The following is a 22665-nucleotide window of genomic DNA, read 5'->3' as shown; positions in this document are numbered from 1 at the left end:
TTATGCCCAGGACATGCTACAAGTTGTGAACAGATGTTATAACAGTTTTGAAGAGCCCATCTTCTTCCCTCTGGTGGCAGTGTCTGATGCAGTTTTATTAGTTCCCTTTTGTGCTTCAAGTTCAGATGATAAATTAAGAGCTAGAGTTCAAGTTGCAGAGACACTGAACTCTCAGCACAAAGAGAGAATGTTTAGAGAGGGAAAAATACAGAGGAGCAAATGGTCTTTAACTTGACTGAAAGCTCTGTTTGACATTTTAATGTCTAGGTCCATTCCCACTGTTTTGGGAACAAGCTTTCAGTATTTAGGAGTACCCAAATATATGTGTGTAAGATATGTATGAAAGTATTTGAAACCACCAGCAAAGAGTTTCTGTTTAAAGGCTGTAATTGTAAATGCAATGCTGTCCTTTTATTTTTTAATAGGTAGGCTGTGATTCCCAAGCTCTCTGCCATCTTTATTGTGGAAGAGTGATGTTTTCACTGATCTCAGGCCTGCCAGCTCCTGAGTCCCCAGATGTCACTTTTAGCCAGCTTTCCTTCCAAGTGCAGTGGAGTGTTTTGGAATTAATGAGTGGCACATCATGTTACCTCCAGGAGTGGCTGTGCTAGGCTTGTTAGCTTAGTGCAAAGAGATGGGGTTTCTTCTACAGTGGTGTTCTTCCATCTGAGATTAAAGCTTAAACTTTTATAATCTTAAAGTTGGGACTTGCTGTAAATAGGGAGGTTTGCTTTATCATCTTAACTGGCATTTAGTCAGTGTTACTGACAATTCTGATTGCTAGTGAATGCTGGTAAATTTGTATATGACCTGATCTAATGCTCCTGTGTCTCCTGCTATCTGAATTAACATGCCAGAATAAAGGATTATGTAAGGGGCTGTTCAAGCTTAAGCTATAAAAGCTTTTCTGTTTTTGTTTCATAGATAGTGCTGATTCACAGACAGAAACGTGTACAACATACAGCAAGGTAAGCCTGTGCAGAACTGAGTGTTTTCCTAATTTTCTTAAACCATCTAAATTATTCATGCCAACTTTACAACACACTTCAAGGAAATTACAGCAGTGGTATCATGCTGTTTTAAAGTGGAATAGTAGAAGGCCAAAAGTTAGTGTGTATCTTGTGTTTTAAATATTTTGGTATGTTAAATGATTGAATTCATTTGTAATAACACTCTTCAAGTAAACTAAATTACTACATTATGGCATAGCTTTAACACAGCTATAGGTAGAAATAGTGAAATAAATGATAGGGGAAAACAGCAGTAATGTTAGCTGGAGACATGTTCCTAAGCAAAATTCTCACAGAGCTACTGTACTAAGCATAGCTCTTGAAGACATGGCATGTTGAACAGGAGAGTTCAATGCCCTTCCACTTTCTTCTAAGGGCACCAGTAATGGGATGTTTCTTAGGCAGCAGCCTTTAAAAATGTCACTGCCAGTGTGACATCTCCTGATGACAGCAGACTCCTTGAACACTCCACAGCCTTTCCACCTAAATGAACTTCCCAGCTGGGCAGGTGCTGCTGCATATTTGACAGCTGCATTAAGTTGAAAAACTTCTCAAAAACTGTTCATCAGTGTCTCTGCAGTCAGCATTCAGCCAGGGTCACTGCTGCTCTCTTGGTTCCTGGGGTGCCAAATGAAGGCTTTCCTTGGTGAATTGTGGCTCCCATACTGGGAAGAAAAATTGGAGTCAGCAATCTGGAAGATGCCATTCTATGCTTTTTGACTTGAATTAACCTACTCCCTTCAATGCTTTGACTTACTTCAGTCTTGTGTGTGAAACTGCAGCTTCTTGGAGTCTGGTTCAAGTGAGGAAAACTGTTGGACACTTCCCAGTCATTAAATAGTGCAGCTTTCCTCTTCTCCAATATTGTTGCTTAAATTAAGGAAAGACTTATGGGAGAGGTAGCAGTGGGGCTATTTTTCCTCTCTGCAAATGTGTGCAAGAGGATATTTTGTTGAAGCTTCCCACAGCTGCTATGCTCTCTGAAGTGCCCCTAAAATGCCACAAGACTTTCCAGCAACACTTTATCTATAAGCCCAATAGAAATTTTTATATTAATAATTCTAATTCCAAACTGTTTTTAGACAAAAATAAGAATATACCTTAAGATTACTTACTAGCCCTAGCAGTGGATAGTTCCATTACTGAATATAGCTCCAGTCACAAAATACTTATGTGAATACCTCAAGTTTATTTGACAAATGGGTTTGTCACTAACAAATGTGCATGACACTCTTCCTAGATAAAAAAAAGAGTTTTATTGTGCCTCATGTTAACACAAAGTCATTGTTGTATTTACAGTGGGACAGTATTCAGGATCTACTGGGGCACCCTGTAGAGAAGCCAGTGGTACTTCACAGGTAAAAATCTCTCTATTTTACTTGGCAGGGACTGGGTTGACAACAGAGGATGATGAAGAATGTTTATGGTGCTGGTTGCTTTTGTACTGCTTTGCTGGTTAAAGTTTCAGGGGTTTTTGGCCACTAACAAGATGAGATAGCTGCTCTCAGAGGAAGTAAACTGACATGCTGAGTGAAAGCATTTCCAAAATTCCTTGAAATGCAAAATCCAGAGAAGATCTCAGAGTGAGAAAAATCTTTCTTTATGAGTAATAAATAGTGTAGAGTTTTTATAGTTTTTATAAAAGTATTTCAATAACATGACATGATATAGCACAGTTTATATGCACATGATATCATATACAACAGCAGTCTGTCTAAAGAAGCTTGCCTTTTATGAACATACGTGATTCTACAGTTCCTTCAGGCTGACTGAAGATAGAATAGTCCTTAAATTTCCTGTGTTTATGCAGGCATTGAGATGGATACTGGGTTAAATGGGCATTATTTATTTGTAGAGTTAACATTTTATGATGTGAAACCATGATTTTTATCTCAGGACAAGTGTAAGTGATCAGTACTGTGCAAATACCACAGCAATTTCAGATAAATTAATGTATTTTTATCAGACTTTCACATGATTTTGACTTTGATTTTTTTTCTTTTTCCCCCCTTACTCATTGTGCCCTTTGTTCCCCTTTACTCCTGTTATGCCAGTGAGATGATTAGAGCAGAAGCCATGTGAATGAAGTAAAGCTAAGGTGAAATAGTGATGACATAGAGCCCTTCTATTTCTTCCATCTGTGTTGTAGAGAGTAGTTCAACCAGAGAGCGCTTTACTGAGCACATCTCAAATGGCTCAGACATGCAATTTGAAAAACTGACCAGTTTACAAGAAAGGACAAAAGGTAAATATTCATTAGGGTTTTTTTTTTTTGGCTGTAATCTCAAATGCATTGCAGTCAACAGAAATTGTCAATGTACAATCCAAAAATACCAGAAATAACTAGAAGAAAGTGGTACATAGATCCTGAAAAATGCTGTTTAATAAAACTTAGATTATTCTATTTCAGCATCATATAGATTAATCTTCTTAACATGCTAAATCCAGTTGATTAATAGACAGTATCTAGTTAATATAAACAATAGACTATATATAGTAAATATATATGGTAGAGATTGAGACACAATGGGATCTTGCACAAAAATAATGTGCAGTAACATGGTGCTTCTCTTCCTGTGTATCTGGGGGTTTTTTAGGGTTCTTCCTGTTCAAGTTAAGTGCAGGAGAGTTTTCCTGTAGAGGTCACTAGTGGCTTTTTTTTTTACTTTATCCCCAAGTGTTAGTAATGGCTCTGTGGCATCAACCAGAGTTTCCTTTGGCTCACTTGGAGTCTAGCAATGGTGTTGCATAATGTAGAGGTACTTTCTGTGGATAAAAGCCATGATAAAGATCCTGTAATTCACCTTATGTTGCTGAGTAGTTATTCCTCCTTAAGATGGTCCTGATCCTCAGATTCCCATTTTAAAATTTTTTCCCCTCTTTTCTGTTCAGGTCATCATCTCCAAACAACACTAACCCATTTGGGTCAACCTTTTGCTTTGGACTGCAGCGAATGATCTTTGAGGTTAGGAAAAACCTTTTATTTTTGTCTGAGCATGGGAAGATGAGTTTGCTATTACTATGAGTGGCTTCCTATGGCAGTAAAAGCCAGTGCTTGGGAGTGGTATAATTTTAGTATAGGGGAACTTTGCAACCTCTTCTCTGAGGTTGTACATTTGTATGTTGAAGCTGAAATTTCAAGTTTGTCACCTGGAACTCGTGCTAGCAGGAGATACATTTATGTGGTTGGTTGGAGCAGATGGTGTTGTGTCATGAAATCTAAGAGACTGTTTTTAGGAACTAGCTAAGAGCTTGTTGCTGTCGTTGGGATTTCTTTTGTCAGGCAGATCACTTCTGTATTCACCATTTTAATACTTCTGATTTTCTATCTATTGTAGCACTTAGTTTAATTTCCCTTTTCCCTGCTGTGCTTTTGCAGGTGATGCAGAATAACCACATAGCTTCTGTTACTCTGTATGGCCCCACACGGCCCAGCAGCCAGTTGAGAACGTCGGACCTTCCCCAGTGAGCATCCCCTGCAAAGTCAGCTAATCTCAATGCTACAGAATTAGTACAGCGTGCCTTGATTTGCTGCCACTTATAATATGGAAAGCACGTTATGATTTTATTTTTTTTTTTTCAATAAGCCTTTCCACCCTGGAGTGGTGTGGAGAGGAAATTTCTCTCAACCCTTCATCATGGGGCATGGAACTGTTGATGGAGGAAAGCAGCTTAGGTGCCTGTGCCGTCATTTATTCCTCTCCGTTGCCCTCATCCTATGCAGCACAGACGTGAAGAGACTGTCCCTCCTGCTCAGCTGGCAGAAGGGGGAAATGGAAGAGGGGCACGTAATGACTGCAAGAATTAGAAGCACAAACTTTCTGAGCCTTGGAGCATCTGGAAGCAGGTATTGATTTTAGTCTGTTTGTGTTACTGTATTGATGTGGTGGTCACATTTTAAGAAAACGTGTGTGTATATATATATAGATCTAAACACCTCGGTATTTCTGTGGCTTAGGACATTGTACCAAGTGTGACAAGGATGTATATATGTCCATGATTTCAGGCACCACATCTTTGTGTAACTTTAAACCAAGCAAGTAGCATGTGCATAATACTTGGTTGTAACATTTGCACTACATACACTTTAATTACTTGATAAACGTTTATCTTCACTGAGGAGCATCTGTGTACTGGGTGTGAGTGGGGTGTGGTGGTTATTTAATGTACACTGCGCATAAAGCTTATTTATACAGTGGATCAAATTTATCCACCTTCCTGCACTAATATGTACTTGATATGCTGATACAATTTTTTTCTGTCATGGCTGGTTTACTAATTTTTTTCATATGCAATTTCGAAAGAAAAAAAAATTCTGGAAGGGGTTATTTCTATGATTGAATTATGTTTTAATGAAAAGATTTGATACAATTTTTCATACTAGTGAAAAATTTAACGAAGAAATAATGTTGCCTCATTTGCCTCTGTTCCAAAATCCTTTATTCCTCCTCTATTTCCTCAGAGAAAGAAAAGCTGTATATAATGGTATCTCAGAAAGAAATTCTGGAATTCCGCCATCACCGAGATAACCTTTTCTGTAACTTTTGATGTATGATTTTAATTTATGCCAAAGGTTTAGCCAAAGACATCCTCGTTGTAGTTTCACCATTTCTGTACATAGATGCTAACTGCACACCCCACCCCAGCAGACAGGATAGAGGCTTCTTTCTAGTTGGGAGATGCTGCTCGCAACATTTTATCCCAGGAGGATACTTTAGGTTTCTAGTTCTCTTACCAGTCTTATTTGGGAGAAAATAGGTGGTCTGTCTTTGAAATAATGAACCCTTTTTAAAAATGGACAAGAGAAATGTATAATTTTATCCCATTTTTAATATTTTGGTGTCGCAACTTGTGATACATAGATGACAATTTTGTGAGTTTTACTATGTGTGTACAGATTTTTGTAAATATGACATTTTTGTAATTTTAACTCCATGTACAGTGTAATCCTGTATAGTTTATCAATGAATGAGAGATAGGAAATCGAATGTTAACTGAAGTTTGGGATCCTGGACCAGTAGCAGGGATAAATGTGTGTGTGTGTGTGAGACGTTCTTTGCCATTTAGTCTTCCTGTATACTGTGATACTCTAAACTGTTTTGCTAAAAACAAACAAAAAAGCCCCATGGAGAATCTAATGGATAAGGAAAAAGTTACTGTTTACCTTTATCCCTAGGTGTCACTCCTGTTGAATCCCTGTTCAATCTGTGCTGTCTCCTGTGATCGTTGCTTGCTAAGAAAATTCTATGCCTCAATCTTCCTTTTTGTTTCCTCTCTAATTTTAATTTCATTTTACATAGCCCTTCTGTAAATTAAATGGAATAATAATGAGCATGTACACTGAAAGAAAAATAAAAAGAGACTCTCAGTTACTGTTTTTGTGTTAAATACAGTTGCTGGGTGTTTTTGTAATAAAATCATGGATGTTCTTGCTTTTCGTTTTCTTATCAATTAATTCTTTTTTTTTTACTGTTTTTCAGCCATTGTATTAGAAGTACCTGACTAATGTATAGTGACTTTATAGCCAGTTCAGTGTGTCCTCCAAAGAAACAGTAACTAACATAACTTGAAAGATACATGAAAGCATTTTGTAAGGTTTTGCCCTGAAGTGGAGAAGTCTTTAAACTGTGGTTGATAGCACCGTGGGCTCTGCATTGTGTTCAGAAATGAGATTGTTATGCTCCTGTGGGCCCTTGGGGGATCATGGAAATCAATTGAGCTTCAAAGAGTGGAATATTGCACAGCAGAAGGGAGGAAATGCCTGCAGTGAAAGCTGCAAATGTGAATTCTCCTTCATAGAAAAGCTTTGGGAGTCTCTGTGCCCTGAATCAGCTCCAAGGTTAATGCAGGGCACAGGGAAGGGACTCCTGCAGCTTCCCCAGTGCTGCAGTGCAGCCTCACCCTGCCTGCCCTGCCTCAGGGGCCTCTCACAGAATTCTGTGCTCTCTCAACTGAGATGCTGTGTGTGCTGATTCCTATTACTAAAGTATGACAGCAACCTGATGCTAACTTTAATTTTAATCCATCCTTTTCTAATAAAGGCTCCAGATAAGCTGCAAGAGGAGATAAATCCTTGATGGGATGATTTGAGTGATGGCTATGGAGGTGCCACCAATATCCTGCTCTCAAGCATATTGAGTTGAAGTTCTTCAGAGGAGTGAGGTCAGGCCTGCTGCTGTAGCATGAGCCCTGAGACCTAGGACAGGAGCAGCAGCCAACCTGTGATATTTAATACCTACAGTGGCTCCCAGCTTCACTTGTCATGTTCTGGTGAGACCTAGTGACTAAAATAGTATTGGTAATTAACAGTTCTCTCTTAACAACCCATATACTGCTCTAGGTCAGCCCCTTGGTATTGAAAAATTCTCTGCACAGACAAAAAATGAAAGGCAATTTTGCATCTTGGCTGGTGCTGCTGGGCTGAGCTCAAAGCATTTGACTTTTGGGAGAGGCAGATCTGAAGAAGCACCAGGAGAGACAATGTGGAGCTGCTTTAATGGATTTCCTCACCTACCCTTTGTGAATGCAGCTGTTCACAGCTCTCTTGTCTGGGATGTTTTGATTTGTTTGCTCCTTTTTGGACTAAGCCAAGCTGTTCCTGAGCTGATGCATTAGAGAAGCATTGTGGAGCATTTAAGGACTTGCTGGCATGAGAAGTTCAGGAATGGGTAGAGGAGACTGTTGGTGGGTTTAAATCAGAAGAGAGAAGGAGCAGAGGGCAAGGCAAGGCTGGCAGTGTGGCAGGAAGGGAGGGAAGGGAGGCTGGGTGAGAAAGGTCACCTGAACCAAGAGCTCCTCTGGGCAAAGGGCTGCTCAGGGGGGCAAGGGGCCAGCTCTGCCCCCTCCCAAAGGAACTGAGAGATTTGGGCTGCATCAGATCCATTTTGCAGGTGGCCTTGTTCTTGTGATAATCCTGTGTGGTTTGATACAGATCCTGCATGTTGGTAACATGTGCATTGGTCCACCATTTTGGATTCATGTGATAAAACTGTTTGATATAAAGTTAAGTACAATTGCATTTTTAATAAAACATGTAGTGCATTGATCACCTTGTGATGTGTGCTGTTTTCCTTTGTAAAGAGGTGAGGAGTTTGTGTGTGTGTGTTTAACTTGAATATTGCAGTACTGTCCACAGTATTTCATTTGTTTATACTTGATAAAACTGATCATTGTGCTCTTCTTTGAGGTGAAGCTGACATTTCCTCACCTGTTCTTCAGCCTTCCAGGACTCCCTGGGCTCCTGTGATGGTTCCAGGCAGTGCTGCTGTGTTATACTAGAACTCTCTGTTCCCCAGAATGCAGTTCTGACAAGAAAAAGCAATCTTCTCTTGCCAGGAACTGCCACATTTTTAATTCTAAACAGATTTTTTTTTCCTGAAAGACTACTCATATGGTGTGTGAGAACTGATTCATGTGATCATGATCGTTCAAATTCCAGAGCTCCCATCCAATCTGTTTAAAACAAAATCTTTCAGCACTACGAGGAGATGGTGATTCATCTTTGCTTTGGGGCTGGCTGGAGGTGAGGGACCAGCTGCTGTTTTCAGAGGGAAATCAAGGATGTTGCTGCCCCCTTCACACTGACTCTCTACCTGCTGCTAGAACCTGTTAGTCACTACTTTAAGCCAGAACTTCTGCTAGGTTTCTGTGTTTGGTGGCTCAAAATGTACATTGCAAGTAAATCTGCCTGTGTGAGTTAGTGTGGCTCTTTGAAAGAAATGTTGTGTCCAAGCCCTCTCTGCTTGCTTTCTGCAGAGTATTTGGGCAAAGACCAAGTTGTCTGATTTGGCACAATTTCCCATGGGCTGGTTGTGGTCAGAATAATTTTTGATATTACAATGCAAGAAACGTTATTCTGTGCTAGTTACAATTTTTCTGTGTCAACTTTTGCCTGATAAACACCTTTTTTTTAACCTTGATTACACCAGTGCAAAGGCTCCTGCTGTCTGCCTGACTGTCAGCCACAATGTGACACAGCACTTGTAGGAGATAAATACCTCACTGTGTGTGTGTGTGGAGTTAAAATACTGGTTAGTTCTGGTGGTTCTTTTCATATAAAATGTGAACCAGGTTGTTTCAGAGAGAAGGTAAGGCTGAAGTAAAGCAAGGGGAAATGAAAGTTGAATCTCACTGAAGATGTAACTCTTTAGCATTAAAAATAGGCTTAGTAAAGGAGAGCCCATGAAGGATTTTTTGTGGGGAGTGTATATGTTCCTTTGTGGGCTCTGGTGCAACTTAAATACCATCTTCTTTGCCTATGTGAATTTTTGCTGTAACTAATAAAGTCGCTGTTAAAATGTTTATCTGCCAAAGCTCACATCCCAAGCTCTTGTGGTGTTTGTGGGGATGTCTGTTTTTCCAACAGGTGAAATCATTTCTCTTCATGATCTGGAAAAAATGAGTGCTTGAAACAGCAGGAAAGGTAAGCTGGAGTTTGCAGAGTTGGGCACTCACTGTGGTGTAAGATACCATTGTTACAGTAACTTTTGTTCTGGATTGGCTGGTTTAATGTTATCTTTTTCATACATTAATGAATTTCCCTTTATATTTTACTCCTTTAGTTATTTTAAAGTACTGCATATTCCAATTCTGGAAGATGGTTTTAAGTGCCTTAATGCTTTACACCTACACTACATATATATATATATTCCACTGAGTGCTTAAGTTTCATTCTTTTATTATTTTCCTTCAGGGAGACATTTAGTTTAAATACCAATCACAGAAAGCCCTGCATGATTATGCAATGTGCAATCTAATCAACTAAATTATCAAACCAGCCTGATTTGCTGTATTCCCTTTTCCCCTCTGCTCATCTCAGAAAAGCTGCAGCCCTGAAATTCTGAATTTACCCTGTCCCTTGCTGGGTAAGCTCTGCTGCATCCACAAGTAGGGAGGTTACAGAGATTATTCCTCCCTTTTCTGCTTCTCTGGCTGTAGACACCATTTGTCACTGTCACACCTTGATTCCCACCCAGGCCAGGCACGCCCTGGGACAAGGCTGCCATTGCAAACCTGTGTTGGGTTTTTTCCAAGGTTTTAGCCCGTGGATTGTCAACAGATGGGCTGGGAAAGGGATGGGGAGAGAGAAGATCCATGAGCTGAGTCTGAATGGTTTGGAGAGAGCATTGGGCTGGCCAGGAATGGTGGGGGAGCTGTTTGCCACTCCTGCAGGGACTCACTTGTGCTCCTCCTTTGGGTTTACTTTGCTCTTTGCTTTCCCCCCTCATTCCTCAGTATGGTTTTCTTACTGATCATAAGCCTAGAAAGTAATGAAAAATTGTATTTAAAAATTCTACTGGTTTTTAAAACTGTCACTGCAGTTAGTGGCATCATTAGGGAAATGTGGTGGGCAGATTTTCTGGGCTGCTGAGACTTGCAAGTCCAGCTGCAAGAGGTACAGCCCAGGAGATCAGCAGTTTTTCATGCTGGGCTTTGGGATTGACTTCTTTTCTCTCTGATCTGAGTCTTTCAGCACTCCCCAGGGAATGTTCTCAGTGCTGATATGTAGTGAAGGTTCTCTGAGCTGTTTGATTACTTTGTACTGTTGGAGTTTGCAGCTGAGGTTTGCTTCTGAGAACCTGATGTAGAAAGATGAATAATTAAGCTGCAGACAGGAAGCACAAGATTTTAATACTGAATTCCTTCAGAGTCCTCTTTGGCTTTCTTTTTTGTGATGTCTGAGTCTGCAGTGGCTTGACTGAATGATGGATCTTGGCATTCCCTACCAGTTTGTGTGTCCAGAGATGTACTTGGAGGTGCTGAATGTGGGGCTCAAGCCAACTCTGCTCATTGCAGTGACCAAATCTGGCTACTTATGTACAAAAAGAACAAAAGTTGACTGTGTGTGGATGCTTGGGACTCCATAAAACTTACTGTACTGTATTAGTGTCAGAAGTTTATACTGAGAAAGTCTGCTTGCCTTGTGTGCTACTGGTGGCACCCACTTAGGATGTTTTAATGTTTTCTTTTCTTGTCCTGGATTAGTCATGAAAAGAATTGCCAAGCAAATATTTATAGCAAGTATCACTGGTGCACTCAATTGGCCAGTTAATAAAACCTACTCAGAATGTCATTCTGAAAAGGATGGTTTGGGTTTCTGTGGTGCATCAGAAGGGTTGGTAGAGGCTCCTTCCTGCCAGTTGTCATAAACACCTGGGGCTTAGGGTTTTCTGAAAAGACCCCCATCCTTAAGGAAACAATCTCCAGCCTGGGTGAAGCCAAAGCCTTTGCCTACTGTAGCAGTAAGCAGAACTCAATGAACTGCAGGGGTTACAGCCCAGCCCTCAGCATTCCCCAGAGCATTATCCTCACATGTGGTGTCTGTGAACTTCCAGCTCAGCTGCAGAGGCAAATGGAAATTTAAAGCCAGGTCAAACAGGCCATGCAGCAGAGGCTGGAGAACAAAACCAGATGGATCTTTTATCAGGAGAGATTCTGGTATTCACTGGATAAGAGAAGTGAGCTATTCTATAGACTAAGATAATAAACAGTTTACTCTAGTTCTGTTTCTGCCATCAGGGTGTGTGCTGGCACAGACTGTGTCAACACAGATGCTGAACAACAGCTTTGATCTGGGACAAAATGCACTCATTAATGCTGTGCTGTGGATAGATTGCAGATCTCAGGACATTACAGAGGGAGGACCCAACCTCTGCATCTTCAAGTGTAAAAGGAAAACCTTAATAAGGACTGCTGAACCTGACTAGCTGCCTCTCAGGAAATCACAAGGTAAACTCTGTTTATTTCTCTGTCATTGCCATTAAAATAAGTCCAGCATAAGGAAACACCAAGTTATCCAAAATAATGAATAATGTATTTTTCATGTGACTGTCTTCATGAAAAACCCCTGTGGTTTTAGTCTTACAACATGTGTGCAGGTGTACGTGACAAACTCACTCTGACAACGAGAGGCACATCTGCATGCTGTCTTTTAATGATGGTATAAATAATTTCCCAAACTGTAAACTACTCCCAGGTAATACATCTCTGTACAGTCTCATAAACACACATGTATCACACATGTTAGCAGACATGGGCAGGGGTGACTTTGTCCTACCAGTGAGGCTTTGGCTTAGTTCCACACCCTGCAAAGCTCCTTGTGAAGCTCACGTGAACATTTTGTATTTCAGGATTGCATCCTGAAAATATCTTAAATGTAGAAATCTTTCCGTTTCTATAAAGCTGAGTTTTTCTTGGAAATAAATTATTGTAAGGCTTGAACTCATGATGAAGATTACCAATGTGTAAAGCTGCTGTCCATGGGCTGTTTGCCAGCTTGCTGCTCTCCCTGTGCATTGTCAGTACCAGCACTGAGCCCAAAGTGCTGCAGGGAGGGAGGGAGGGAGGGAGCTCACCCACGGATATGAAATGCAGCTGTGCTCCAGGCTCTGTGCAAGGGAGGGGAACTTTGGGCTTTCTTTGATGGCTGATTGTAGTTTCCTTTGAAGCTGTGTGGATGTGCCATCCTGAGGGGTTCTCTGATGGACAGGAGTTTTGTTGAGGGGGTAACAACTTGTAAAAGAATGAACAAACACAGTATCAGAGGTGAATTCAGGCTCTTTGTCCCATGAATTTCACAGCTTTGTAACCCTGATTTAGAGGAGTTCACTTCTGCTTTGATGTCTGATAAAAGTATATTCTAAGGTAGTCTGCTGTTGGGAAAAACAAAATGCATCAAAGTCTGGACTATACTTTGAAAAACTGAGCAATTCAGTGTTCTTGTCTGATGCTTAAAATACTCACAAAGCTCCTGACTGAACCTTGGAAAGCCAACAGAAAGATTGCTGTGTGGTTTTGATTTCTTGCAATAAATTTAGATGGACTTTTATTCTGAAGTCCTTTTGTCTGAAAACTTTCTCCCTTCACATGACATTTGCAGCAGTATGAGAGTCCTGGCTGCCCTCTGCAGCTGGCTGTGCCAAGCAAGAGCCCAAGGTCTGTAGAAACCAGCCCAGTGCACTCTTTGGTTTGAAGCAGCTCCCAAATGTGATGCAAGCAGCAGCTGTGTGTGGGGTTATGCTTATGAGCAGAGGCCAAAGGATCTCTCCAGATGCAAACCTTCTGAAAATCTGGGTCAGATCCTGAGAGTGATCCAATACTGTTGATGGCTTCTGAATTTTCCATGAATGTCAGTCAGTGCAGTGCAGAGAGCCTGAGCTCAGGGAAGTGCCAAAACCTGTTCCACTGGTCCCCTGAATCTTGAGCATGTCAGTAGAGCAGATTCTTGAACTGAGAAGAATGATGAAAAATCAAGACTCAAAGGGATCAATTTGAAGTTATTGTCCTTTCTCTAAAGGCCCTTTAGTCTGCTCCTTTCAGTCATCTACTTACCTGTCCTTTGCTCCACCAGCCACGCCAGCCTCAGCACCCAGTTTGATTTCTTGTAATCCACCTGAACTGCAACTGTAGGACCCCATTTCAGGAGCTGTTTCTTGTTCTCTTTTTACAAGGCCTGTGGAAAACCAACCAGGGAGCAGTGATGTGATCTGAGCAGACACTAAGGGGACTCCATTTCCTGCTCTCCAGTTCCTGTCTGGTCATTTTTCAATGAGTCCAAGTCAAGCAGGAAGTTGACAATGATCCCTGTGCTCCCTGGTGTCTGTTCTTACCCTATGTCTTCTTTCATTTCTCACACTTCTGACCATGCTGAAAAATGTCCAAGGGCTGCATTTTTCAATGTGCTTTTACACACTGTCCCACTAGGCACTACTATAATGCTAATAAATAACAATAAATTATATATATGTTATGATTATTTGGACTCATTAGTACACAAGGACCCACATGATATGTATGTGCAAATGTGGAATTTGGGCAAATTCCTGCAATTGTTTGTTGTCTTCTGTTAGTGTTGTAAATAACGTGCTAAAATACTTGGAAAGTTGGTTTGTTGGGCAGTGTCAGTTCCAGGCTCCCTTTCTTGGCTGGTTTGCTGTGTGTGCTGCACTCTGCCTGCATTATCTGAGGGGTGATGCCGGTGTTGTTATCTGAGCTTTCTTCTTCCATTGGAAAGGCTTCTTCACCTGCTTCTTCTGAGTGCAGGAAAGCCGTGGGCTGTGGAGAAGGTTCCACATCAGCCAGATCTCAGCAACTTTCAGGCTATGAACCACCATGAGGTCTTTGTAAAAACAGGGATCAAAGGTCTGCAGGTGTGGGGCAGCAGAAGGCTTAACAATGCCAAAGGTCTTGAACCCTTCGTGCAAAATGGGCTTGAGGTTGATTCTCTGTAAGCACATGCCCAAAAAGACATCATCAATGGGGAAGAGCTCCACTTCTCTGCACGCCCTGGAGAGCTTCCTCATGGTGCAGCTGGACAGCAGGAAGCCTCCTCCCCCAGCGTAGGCAGGGTAGATGCTCAGCCCATACATGCTCTCGGGGATGTAGTACTTGCTCTTCCGGACGCGGATGGGACGCGCGTTGTAGATGATGTCCCCAACAAAGAGGTCCTCAGTGGGGTCGTGCCTCTTGAGGAAATCAACGATGTTCTCCACATTGACAAAAACATCAGCGTCGCCTTTGAAAATAAATTTCACGTTGTGGCAGAACTCAGCAGCCCAGCTCAGGAAGTGGATCTCCTTCAGGGTCAGGTTGAAGAAAGTGTCCATGAAGTCCCAGAGTAAGATGTCCCGGTATGTCTGACTCTCCTGGTGCATCAGGGTCTCCCATGTTGCCAGCACTGTCCTGTTCTTTGGTGTTCCCAGCAGGAACACCCGCTGGATCTGCTCCCCATTCACCAAACCCTCCCTGCCCCACGTTTTCCGGACAATCTCACGCCTGTCAAAGTCCTCAACCACGGATTTGATAGCGATGAGCAGGAAGGGACCTCCTGGCGTCTTTCGGCATTTCCTGGGCTGGTTAATGAGGAGATTGAAGTTCCTGTTGTCCTTGTTTAGGAGATAGAGCTTGAAGTTGAAGGCAGAATCAGTCAGTGGGGGTGGAGTTGTAGTTTGGACCCTGGTTTTGGCCACTTCTGTTGGTCTCATGGCAGGGGTAACTCGGGGTCTGGGTGCAGTTGCCTTTGCTGGCATCAGCCTCCGAGGTGCTCTGGGATCAGTGAGTATTTTTGGTGCCACTCGAGGTTTGTTCTGTGCTGGCTCCTTCTTTCCTGCTGGGATCAAATGTTCCAGCTGGGAGTAGAGCAAAGAACAAAGCGCCACCAGCAGGAGGAGGGTGCAGATCACATCCCCTTTGAGGCGAACTCTCATTGTCTCTCTGCTGTTCCTGGAGCTGCTAGAAGCTGTGTTTGAGCTGCCTGGCACCACTGCCCATCTGCAAATAAACACAGAGTGTGTCAGCAGTGAGGATTTGGCAGGTCTGAAGCAGGTAGGCAAGACTAAACATCATTTAAAAACCCAGCAGCAAAGCACATTTTACTCACACAAGCACAGAGACATTGAGAAACTTGTCAAAAGGCACATGGGGTTGCAAACTTACTGCTGATCCCAGTGCCAGCCAGCTCTGAGACTTGGTTAAGCAATAGTCCATCATCCTGAAAACCACCCTCTAAGCACAACCCAAAATCCTGCATCCCTTACTGCTGAACATGCTTTGTCATTTCAGAGATTTCACTGGGAAAGGCAAAGTGGAAAATTATGAATGATGCCATTCTCCCATAAATAATGACCTTTTTTCCCCTAGCTTGACAACCATTACTTGCTGCTTTTATCCTTTTTGACCAGGGAGGCTCAGAGCTGACTGCTGAAGGGCAGACTCATAGCAGGGTGCTGCTGGTGTTTCCCTGCACACGGAGCCAACTTTTGGTAAACTGTGATTTGTACTCAAAATGAATGCATTGGGTACAATCTGGAATTCACACAGGACCTTTCTCCTGCCAGAATTCTTTAATATAAAATATTAAACCATTGTAAGTAACTTCCATTTATAAGGTTAGAAGGGGCCATGAGTTTTTTTCCTCTGCCAAATCACCCTAACTCCCCTGAGAGGTGGGGAAATAAATCCCAATAAGCAGAAGCAAGGCAGAGCATGGTGTTAGGAAAATTTTGTTCATGTATCATAGATGAAACTACCTTTTGAAATACAAGATTTTTCCTCACTTACACTTTTCCTGGAGATCTTCTGTCTTATTTGATCAGTTCTTCAACTGCAAACAAAATGAGAATGAAAGAGTAAGAAGGCAGCAAGCAGCAGGTCCTCTCATCACCCTGTGGGTGCAGCCACTCCCTGCAGCAGTAACAGCAGAGCTGGACAGAGGGACCCCACAGCTGCTCCAGGAGGAGATGAGTGACCATCATCATTCCTATGATCTGTTGCCATCACCGTCACCTGTCCTCAGCAAAAAGGAAGGTGAGCCCCACCTGAAAATTTCCCCACAAGTATTTTATACCTCCACTAATAATGTATCGTGTTCATGTGTGATTTGTGGCTCTCTCTTGCCTGTGCTGTACTAAGAGAAGCTGCCTGTGAAGGTATTACAGTTCTCTGTCCTGAATTAGCTGAGATCATATCCAAAGATGACTTCTGGGATAAAAAAAACTGGAGAGGGATGTTTGATAAAGGCATACAGTGATAGGACAAGGTGCAAATGCTTGGTAAGAGTTTGGTGGTATCTGTTTTCAGCAGATACTGTCCTGGATTGGATCACTTGCTAATTGTTCATTAAGCAGCCATTTTGTATCAGCCATAATGTTAAGCTTTCAAACTCAAAATTAGATTGATGAGTCTGTAATAACGAAGTAACAAAACAGTGGTTTTGTACCAATACCTGTGATATCTAAGCAATATTTCAAGACTTAAGAGGAAGAAAATTATTACACCAGTTGATTTCTTGGCCAGACCCTTTAAAATTCTTGGATGCACATTGTTTGGACATCATTATTTAAATACTGTGTTTTTCATTACTGGTTAGCTTCAGCTCCAAGGTACTGTTGAAATAGAGTATTTCACCATCATATGCTATTGCTTATCTTGGGAAAAAGATAAGCAGCTCCAAAATGTTTACTGACCTTATTATTTTTGTCTCCATTATTTATGAAATCTTTATTTTGGAAAACAGCATACCCATGCCTTGGTGTAAGGCTCTTTGCATTCCTGGTAGATTTAAAATCCCTTTGGCCTTGTCCTGATGACCATGGGGTTTTTTCCTTAGGCCTTGTTTCTTGCTTTTTCCTGCTCTCTGACAGAGGCTTTTCTTCATTTGTTAGCTTTTTTTGTTTACCTTTCACTCCTCTCCTAGGCAGATGTTTTCACTGGCATAACTTTGTTACTAATAGCAGGATTGAACAGTTTTCTCAGATCTCTTGTAAATTGTTGTACAAATGTTTAGAATATTCAGGATCTGTTTTCTGTTTATGTTCTTTCTGCCACATGGCTTGGCTCAGAACCATGCTCAGCCTCATGGAACAGTCCCTCCTGACACGTATAGGATGTTGGTTTGCATTTTACATCTGAAGTCCCCTCTCTTTCTTCACAGAACACAGCAAATTTCTTTTTCCTTTTCTATGCACAAGTTTGATCTTATTTCAGCTGCCAGGCTTCAGATGGTAATTAAGGAGCTGGATGAAAGTCCTGGATTTTTCCTGTGTTTAATGTTATCGACAAGGGTTTGGAATAAAACGAGCGTGTCATGAAACTCGTAATTTCCATGGCTTGCAGCTTCATACTGCCAGCATCTCAGAATCTGGCAATAAGTGCCCTTGGAAAAGCCAAGAAAAACCCTGAATTGTTACAAGCCTGGGCAGATAGCCCAGATTTTCCTCAGTGTTTTCTTTTATTGAAAGTAAAGGATCCGAAAGAGTGATTTCCACGCTGAAATAAAACAGTTCAGTGCTGAATACAGAGCTCTCATTTTCAAATGAAGTTGCCAGCCCTTGAAGTCATTCCTTGATCTAATTATATGGATTTTCCAGTCTTTGTTAGGTATTTCCTTCTTTGGAAGGAAAATACCCTTGATTGTCACAGTGGTGTAAGCTCTATCCATGGATGTCAGTGTGGGAAAAGCTGTTCTGCTCTCGAATACAGAGGGACTGATGATTCTGGCAGATGCTCTGGCATGTCCTAAAGCCAAAAGGATTATTCATCCACCTTGACACCAGGGGAAAAGAATTACAGGGCTATCAAAGTGAGCAGGAAATGTCTGATGCCAAAGGAAAGAGATGTGAGCACAGCAGGGTTTCTCAGCACACCACATCCCTGAGGGTCCAAGGCAGACGCACCTCTGCTTCCTCTGCTGCTCTGGGGAACCTCCATCCAACCTGAAATGGAGCTGGGCTTACAAACTGCATCACTCCGGGCCTTGAGGAATGGCCTGGCTGCCAGCACTGCCTCCTGTGTCCTCCCAGCTTGGAAAAGCAGGCAGCTGTCCCTCTTTGTGTTGGCTCTGTGGGGATGGACACAGGGGGGTTGAGTCTGGCCTGATGGGGTCTGAATGGGACAATGGGGCTGGATAATGGGGCTGGGGATGTTCCATCCTGGGCTGGGCACCAGAAATGTCAGAGGGCTGAGCTGGGCAGCAGGAAGAGGCTGACAGGTCCCATATCCACGAGGTGGCAAGATGGGCAGCCATAAATAGGGAATGAGCTGGAAGAACCAGGGGGGCACAGCCTGCAAAGCCCAAGAGACGATGAAAGGCTGGAAAGCTGGAAGAGGCCAGAGCTGGGCATGGCACCCTGATGAACATCCAGGCAGGAGTCTGACCTGTGCTGCTGCACACTTGGGCAGAGGGCCCAGTCCTCTGCCTGGTTCTCATTTATTTGAGAGGAGGATTCTGAAATATGGCCAAGAACAGCTGCAATAAAAGCAGTCAAGTGATGATAAAAAAAATAAATTGCTAGCCCTTCATTTCCAGTTGAATGATATGAAACCTTGAGCCCATCCTGGCAATTCTTTTTGCAGCATTCATCACATCTCCATCACTTCTGCTCAGGGCCAGAGTGGGAAAAACTCCTCTGGATCCTGTGCTCAGATTCAGTCAAGAAGCCTTGGTGATTCTGGCACGCTGCTTTGTGCCTTGAGGAGTGGTTATTTGATCCAGCCAGTCCTGGGAAAAGCAGCTGAGATAATCAAGCTGAAAACATGATGCACTGAGCATGGGGGCACAAAACCAGCAACGAGCTCTGCTGCCCACTCATGCCAGCCTGACTCACAGAAACATCCATCCCACCCAAGCTGTGGGGTGTCCTTGGATCAGCCTCTCCCTGCTGCAGGGAAGTGCTCCCAGCTCCCTCCTGACTCCAGTCCTCACTGCTGATGCTGGAGCTGCCACGGGTAGGTTTGGGTTGGGCAGCAGAGGGACACTGTGTGCCCATGGAACGTGTGGGGCTGTGGCTGCAGATGGAGGTGTCCCATCTGTCTGCCCATAAAATGAGCTACAGAAAGTGTGGGGGATCCAGCACTGATGGGTTTGATGAGGATTTTTTGTAATCATCAGAGAAGATTATACAATATTGGTGGTGGGGATACTTTGAGGCAATGCTTCAGGTTTGGGATATTTGTTTTCATTTCATGTTTGCTGAATGCATTCCACAAGAACAAAGTCATCTTGTAGCAGCCAGAGCTGGATACTGAGACCTGCCCAGGCTCTGGCCTGCAAGGGGAAAAGGCTGCACACGTGTTCCTCTCCTGCCTCATTTACAGGAGTTTTTCCACTCAGATTCCCTCAGCAAGAGCAAAGCAAACTCCCAGGATCCTCCTCACTTGGTTCCTCTGCCTCAGGAAAAATCCTGACCCTGTTCAAGAAGCAATGATGACATTCCCTCTGCCCATGCTGCAGCTGGGGCTGTGTGGAACAGACGAGTGCAGGTGAGCTTTCAGCCACCAGAGCAGGATGCTGACACCAAGAACTCTGCACTGCCTGCAGCCCTGGAGGCTGCATCTTCCCTCTGGCACCCTTGGTCCCATCCCCTGCACCCCTGAGGGCTGGGAGAGTCTTTGACTCCTGTGCCTGCACCACTTTAACTTAAATGTCTTGCTGAACTGTTTAAAGGGGAAGAGTAGCTCTGTGTGTTGGAGCAGGGGAAGAAGCTGTGTTCTATTTCTATGTTTGGGTGTCATGTAATGGCTTTTATTCCTCCATGGGTTTGGGGTTTGTTTCTTTCTTTCTTTCTTTGCTTTTCTATCCCCCCTCTAGGCAAAGTCAATAACTCATCAAAGTTATGGTTTCAAGTGGCCCTGGTGTTGAGCAACTCCTCTCTGCATTTCAGAGTGCTTGTGAAGAGGCTTCATTTGGAGTTACAGGATCATAAAGTGATGCTGAATGATTTGATCTTCTTGATTAGAAGACAGAGGTGGCTGAAATACAAAAACCCCTTTTGGCATATTGGTAAGTGCACCAAAACTCTTGCTGTGCTGCCTTACTAGATAAAAACTCATCCTATTCAGCTGCTTACAAATTCTGAAGTCTATAAACAAACTGAGAGCTGTAGGATTTAATTAGCTGAGTGTCTTGAGAGCTGTCCCAGGAACTGGGTTCCTGAACCAGAACCAAGGGAGCACAGGGAGAGCAGCTGCCCAGTGCAGCACTGCAGCATCACTGCTGCTGGTATTTGCTGCAGCACCTGGAGGCAAAAGCTCTGTTGAGTCAAATACTGAGGAAGCAGGTAACAAAAATGCAGGCCCTGCTCCAAAAACAATTTCCAACTTTCCTGTCAGAGCTGCTTTTTAGGGCATTTTAAAATTTTTTCCAGGCCAGAGCAAACGAATGGATGAAATCCATGCTGTTACAGGACAGGGTGCCTTATTTATCTGCCTGCTTTAGTCCTCAAATACATAGTTTGCTCAGCTTCCCAGCTGGCTGGTCCCATTTTATTGCAGTTTCTCCTGTTTTGGCACTGCCAGCCTTCCCTTTGCAATGCCAGTCACGTTGGATCACTGCTGCAAATGGCTGCTGTGGTCGCCTCCTTTCACCTTCCAACCCAGTCAGAAACCTCTGTGAAGTGTAGAAGCTCAAACACAGAGGAGCTGCAGAGCTGCTGTGTGAGGCTGTTGAGGTGTCTGTTTCCAGGTTCAGGGGTCCCAGAGAGGAACTGGCCCCTCCTTGCTGGGGATTGCAGTCCCATGGGAGCCCTGCTGAGCCTGGGCAGGAGCAGCTGCCTGCAGGACTGAGCTCAGGGAAGGAACTCCCTGGGACTTCCCCCTGCTCCCCTGGCCCTGCTGGCCCAGTGTAAGCACTCAGGGCACAGTTTGGGGCTGCAGCTCCTTAAGGCAGTGCTTGATGCTCTCTGTCCCTCCTGGGCAGGGGGCAGTGCCTGCACAGACCGAGATGAGCATGGAGCTGTGCCAGGCACCTGGGCTGGGCCCCCCATACCTCTAACAGGTGCTCAGCCACCTGCAAGGTAGGAGAAGGTAAAGCCCAATGACTTTCTGCAGGCTCAGCAGCCTCCAGAGGTACCGTCCTACCTGCAGATGCAGTCCTGCTGCTGGCAGTCTGATTTTCAGAGTGGCAGAGGGCTCAGCAGCTCAACTCACACCCTGAGTGCTTTGGGGAAAGGACAGATCTGTCTCGAGTAGCCAAGGTAAGGAACCTGCTGTATTTCTTCCAAACATTAATTTTTCAGGGCCCAGGAGGGGAATAAAGCCTTGCAGGTTTGTGAAGGAGTAAGAAACTGAAACAAGCACCTTCCTTTCCCAGCCCTCCCCAGGCTGCAGTGCTCACCAGCTCTTCAGCTCCCAGACCCTCTTCTGATAGATAATCTGCCCAATGCACCCCAAACCCAAGCAACTGCAGTGCAGTAGCATGGATGTGTTGTTACATCCATGGGTGATGGTGAGACAGGGAGTTGAAAATTTAACTCGAGGTAGAAACAGGGTGTACATGCTGATGTGCCCCACTAATTTCAAGATTATACCCAACACATAAGTTTCTCAGAATCTGCCCAAAAGCTATTAAAAATATAAATAAATGCCTGATGATTCACAGGGGCTAAATTCTTTTCTATCTTTGTGGCCCTAGAGAGCTTGAAAATTCCCATGTTTTGCTCACAGCATACCAGAGTGTAACATGGGGGAGATTCATGTCCTTTTACTGATGAAGAATGGCTTGTAAATGTAACATACCACCACTGGGACATGTTTGTGGTTGGGAGGAAACTCTGTCTCAGAGCACTGCAGGCATTGTCTAAAGAAGCCCCACACTTCTGTAAAAACAGCCTCAACATTCAAAGAAAGTTCTTTGGAAAGTAAAGAGTAAAGCAGATGTCTCGGTGCTGGAGCCTGCAGCCGAGCCTGCTGCGCGTTAACCATCACGGTCCGGGCTGCCGCATTTAACACAATTCGAGAGCAGCAAGGCAAAAAGGAAAGCTGGGAGCAGAGGGAACCAGTAAGGACAGACTCCAGTCCACCCTGCTCGCTGCACAACCCTCCCCAACCCCCCGAGATCAAACACACTCAATAGATACTTACAGCCCATTCGATAGCGCTGATCCCGCGTCCCCTCGGTGCCGTGTGTGCAGCGGGCTGCCAAGCAGGCACATCTGGATGTGGTTATGAGAGACATCGCTCGGCTCTCAGCTCGGCCTGCCAGCGGAGCCTGGGACACGCTGGGGGCGCCGAGCAGCGCTGGGGCCGGGGCCGCTCCCGCAGCAGCGAGCGGAGCTGCCCGGGCCGGGGCTGCCGCTGCGGCGGGGCCGGGACTGGGACGGGGATCGGGGCTGGGATCGGGGCTGGGAGCGGAGCCAGGAGCGGAGCTGGGATCGGGCCGGGA

The 22665-nt window shown here is 43.8% G+C and overlaps 2 protein-coding genes across 5 annotated transcripts in view; one reads left to right on the top strand and one right to left on the bottom strand.

Annotated features, from left to right (window-relative positions):
- The window catches only part of PHAF1 (phagosome assembly factor 1), a 36014-nt gene extending 28020 nt beyond the window's left edge, over positions 1-7994 (top strand). The window contains exons 13-18 of one of the 3 annotated variants that reach the window (XR_009275291.1): positions 925-968; positions 2310-2368; positions 3903-3975; positions 4390-4475; positions 4598-4857; positions 6187-6313. Coding sequence is in view for 2 of the 3 variants with exons in the window: in XM_058813334.1 (XP_058669317.1) it covers positions 925-968; positions 2310-2368; positions 3903-3975; positions 4390-4475; positions 4598-4745 (410 nt within the window). In the remaining variant the exon portion in view is untranslated. Of the gene's footprint in view, positions 1-924; positions 969-2309; positions 2369-3902; positions 3976-4389; positions 4476-4597 lie in introns of all 3 variants that reach the window. The other 2 variants (XM_058813335.1, XM_058813334.1) reach the window with 2 other exon arrangements.
- Positions 7995-13966: 5972 nt separating this feature from the next.
- Positions 13967-22602, bottom strand: B3GNT9 (UDP-GlcNAc:betaGal beta-1,3-N-acetylglucosaminyltransferase 9). 2 transcript variants are annotated; one of them, XM_058813701.1, is made up of 3 exons: positions 22365-22602; positions 16068-16110; positions 13967-15278 (listed from the first exon to the last, which is right to left on the bottom strand). In XM_058813701.1, exon 3 carries the CDS (start codon positions 15212-15214, stop codon positions 13967-13969), a length of 1248 nt encoding a protein of 415 aa, XP_058669684.1. In that variant the 5' UTR covers positions 15215-15278; positions 16068-16110; positions 22365-22602. The 2 variants fall into 2 exon arrangements, with proteins under 2 accessions (XP_058669684.1, XP_058669685.1); XM_058813702.1 differs by lacking the exon at positions 16068-16110 and having other exon boundaries at positions 22365-22450.
- Positions 22603-22665: the final 63 nt, after the last annotated feature.

This window comes from Ammospiza caudacuta, chromosome 13 (assembly GCF_027887145.1).
Source record: "Ammospiza caudacuta isolate bAmmCau1 chromosome 13, bAmmCau1.pri, whole genome shotgun sequence".
NCBI classification, from domain to species: Eukaryota; Metazoa; Chordata; class Aves; order Passeriformes; family Passerellidae; genus Ammospiza; species Ammospiza caudacuta.
Note: the sequence above shows the minus strand (reverse complement) of the source record. Positions and strands in the feature narration are given on the sequence as shown.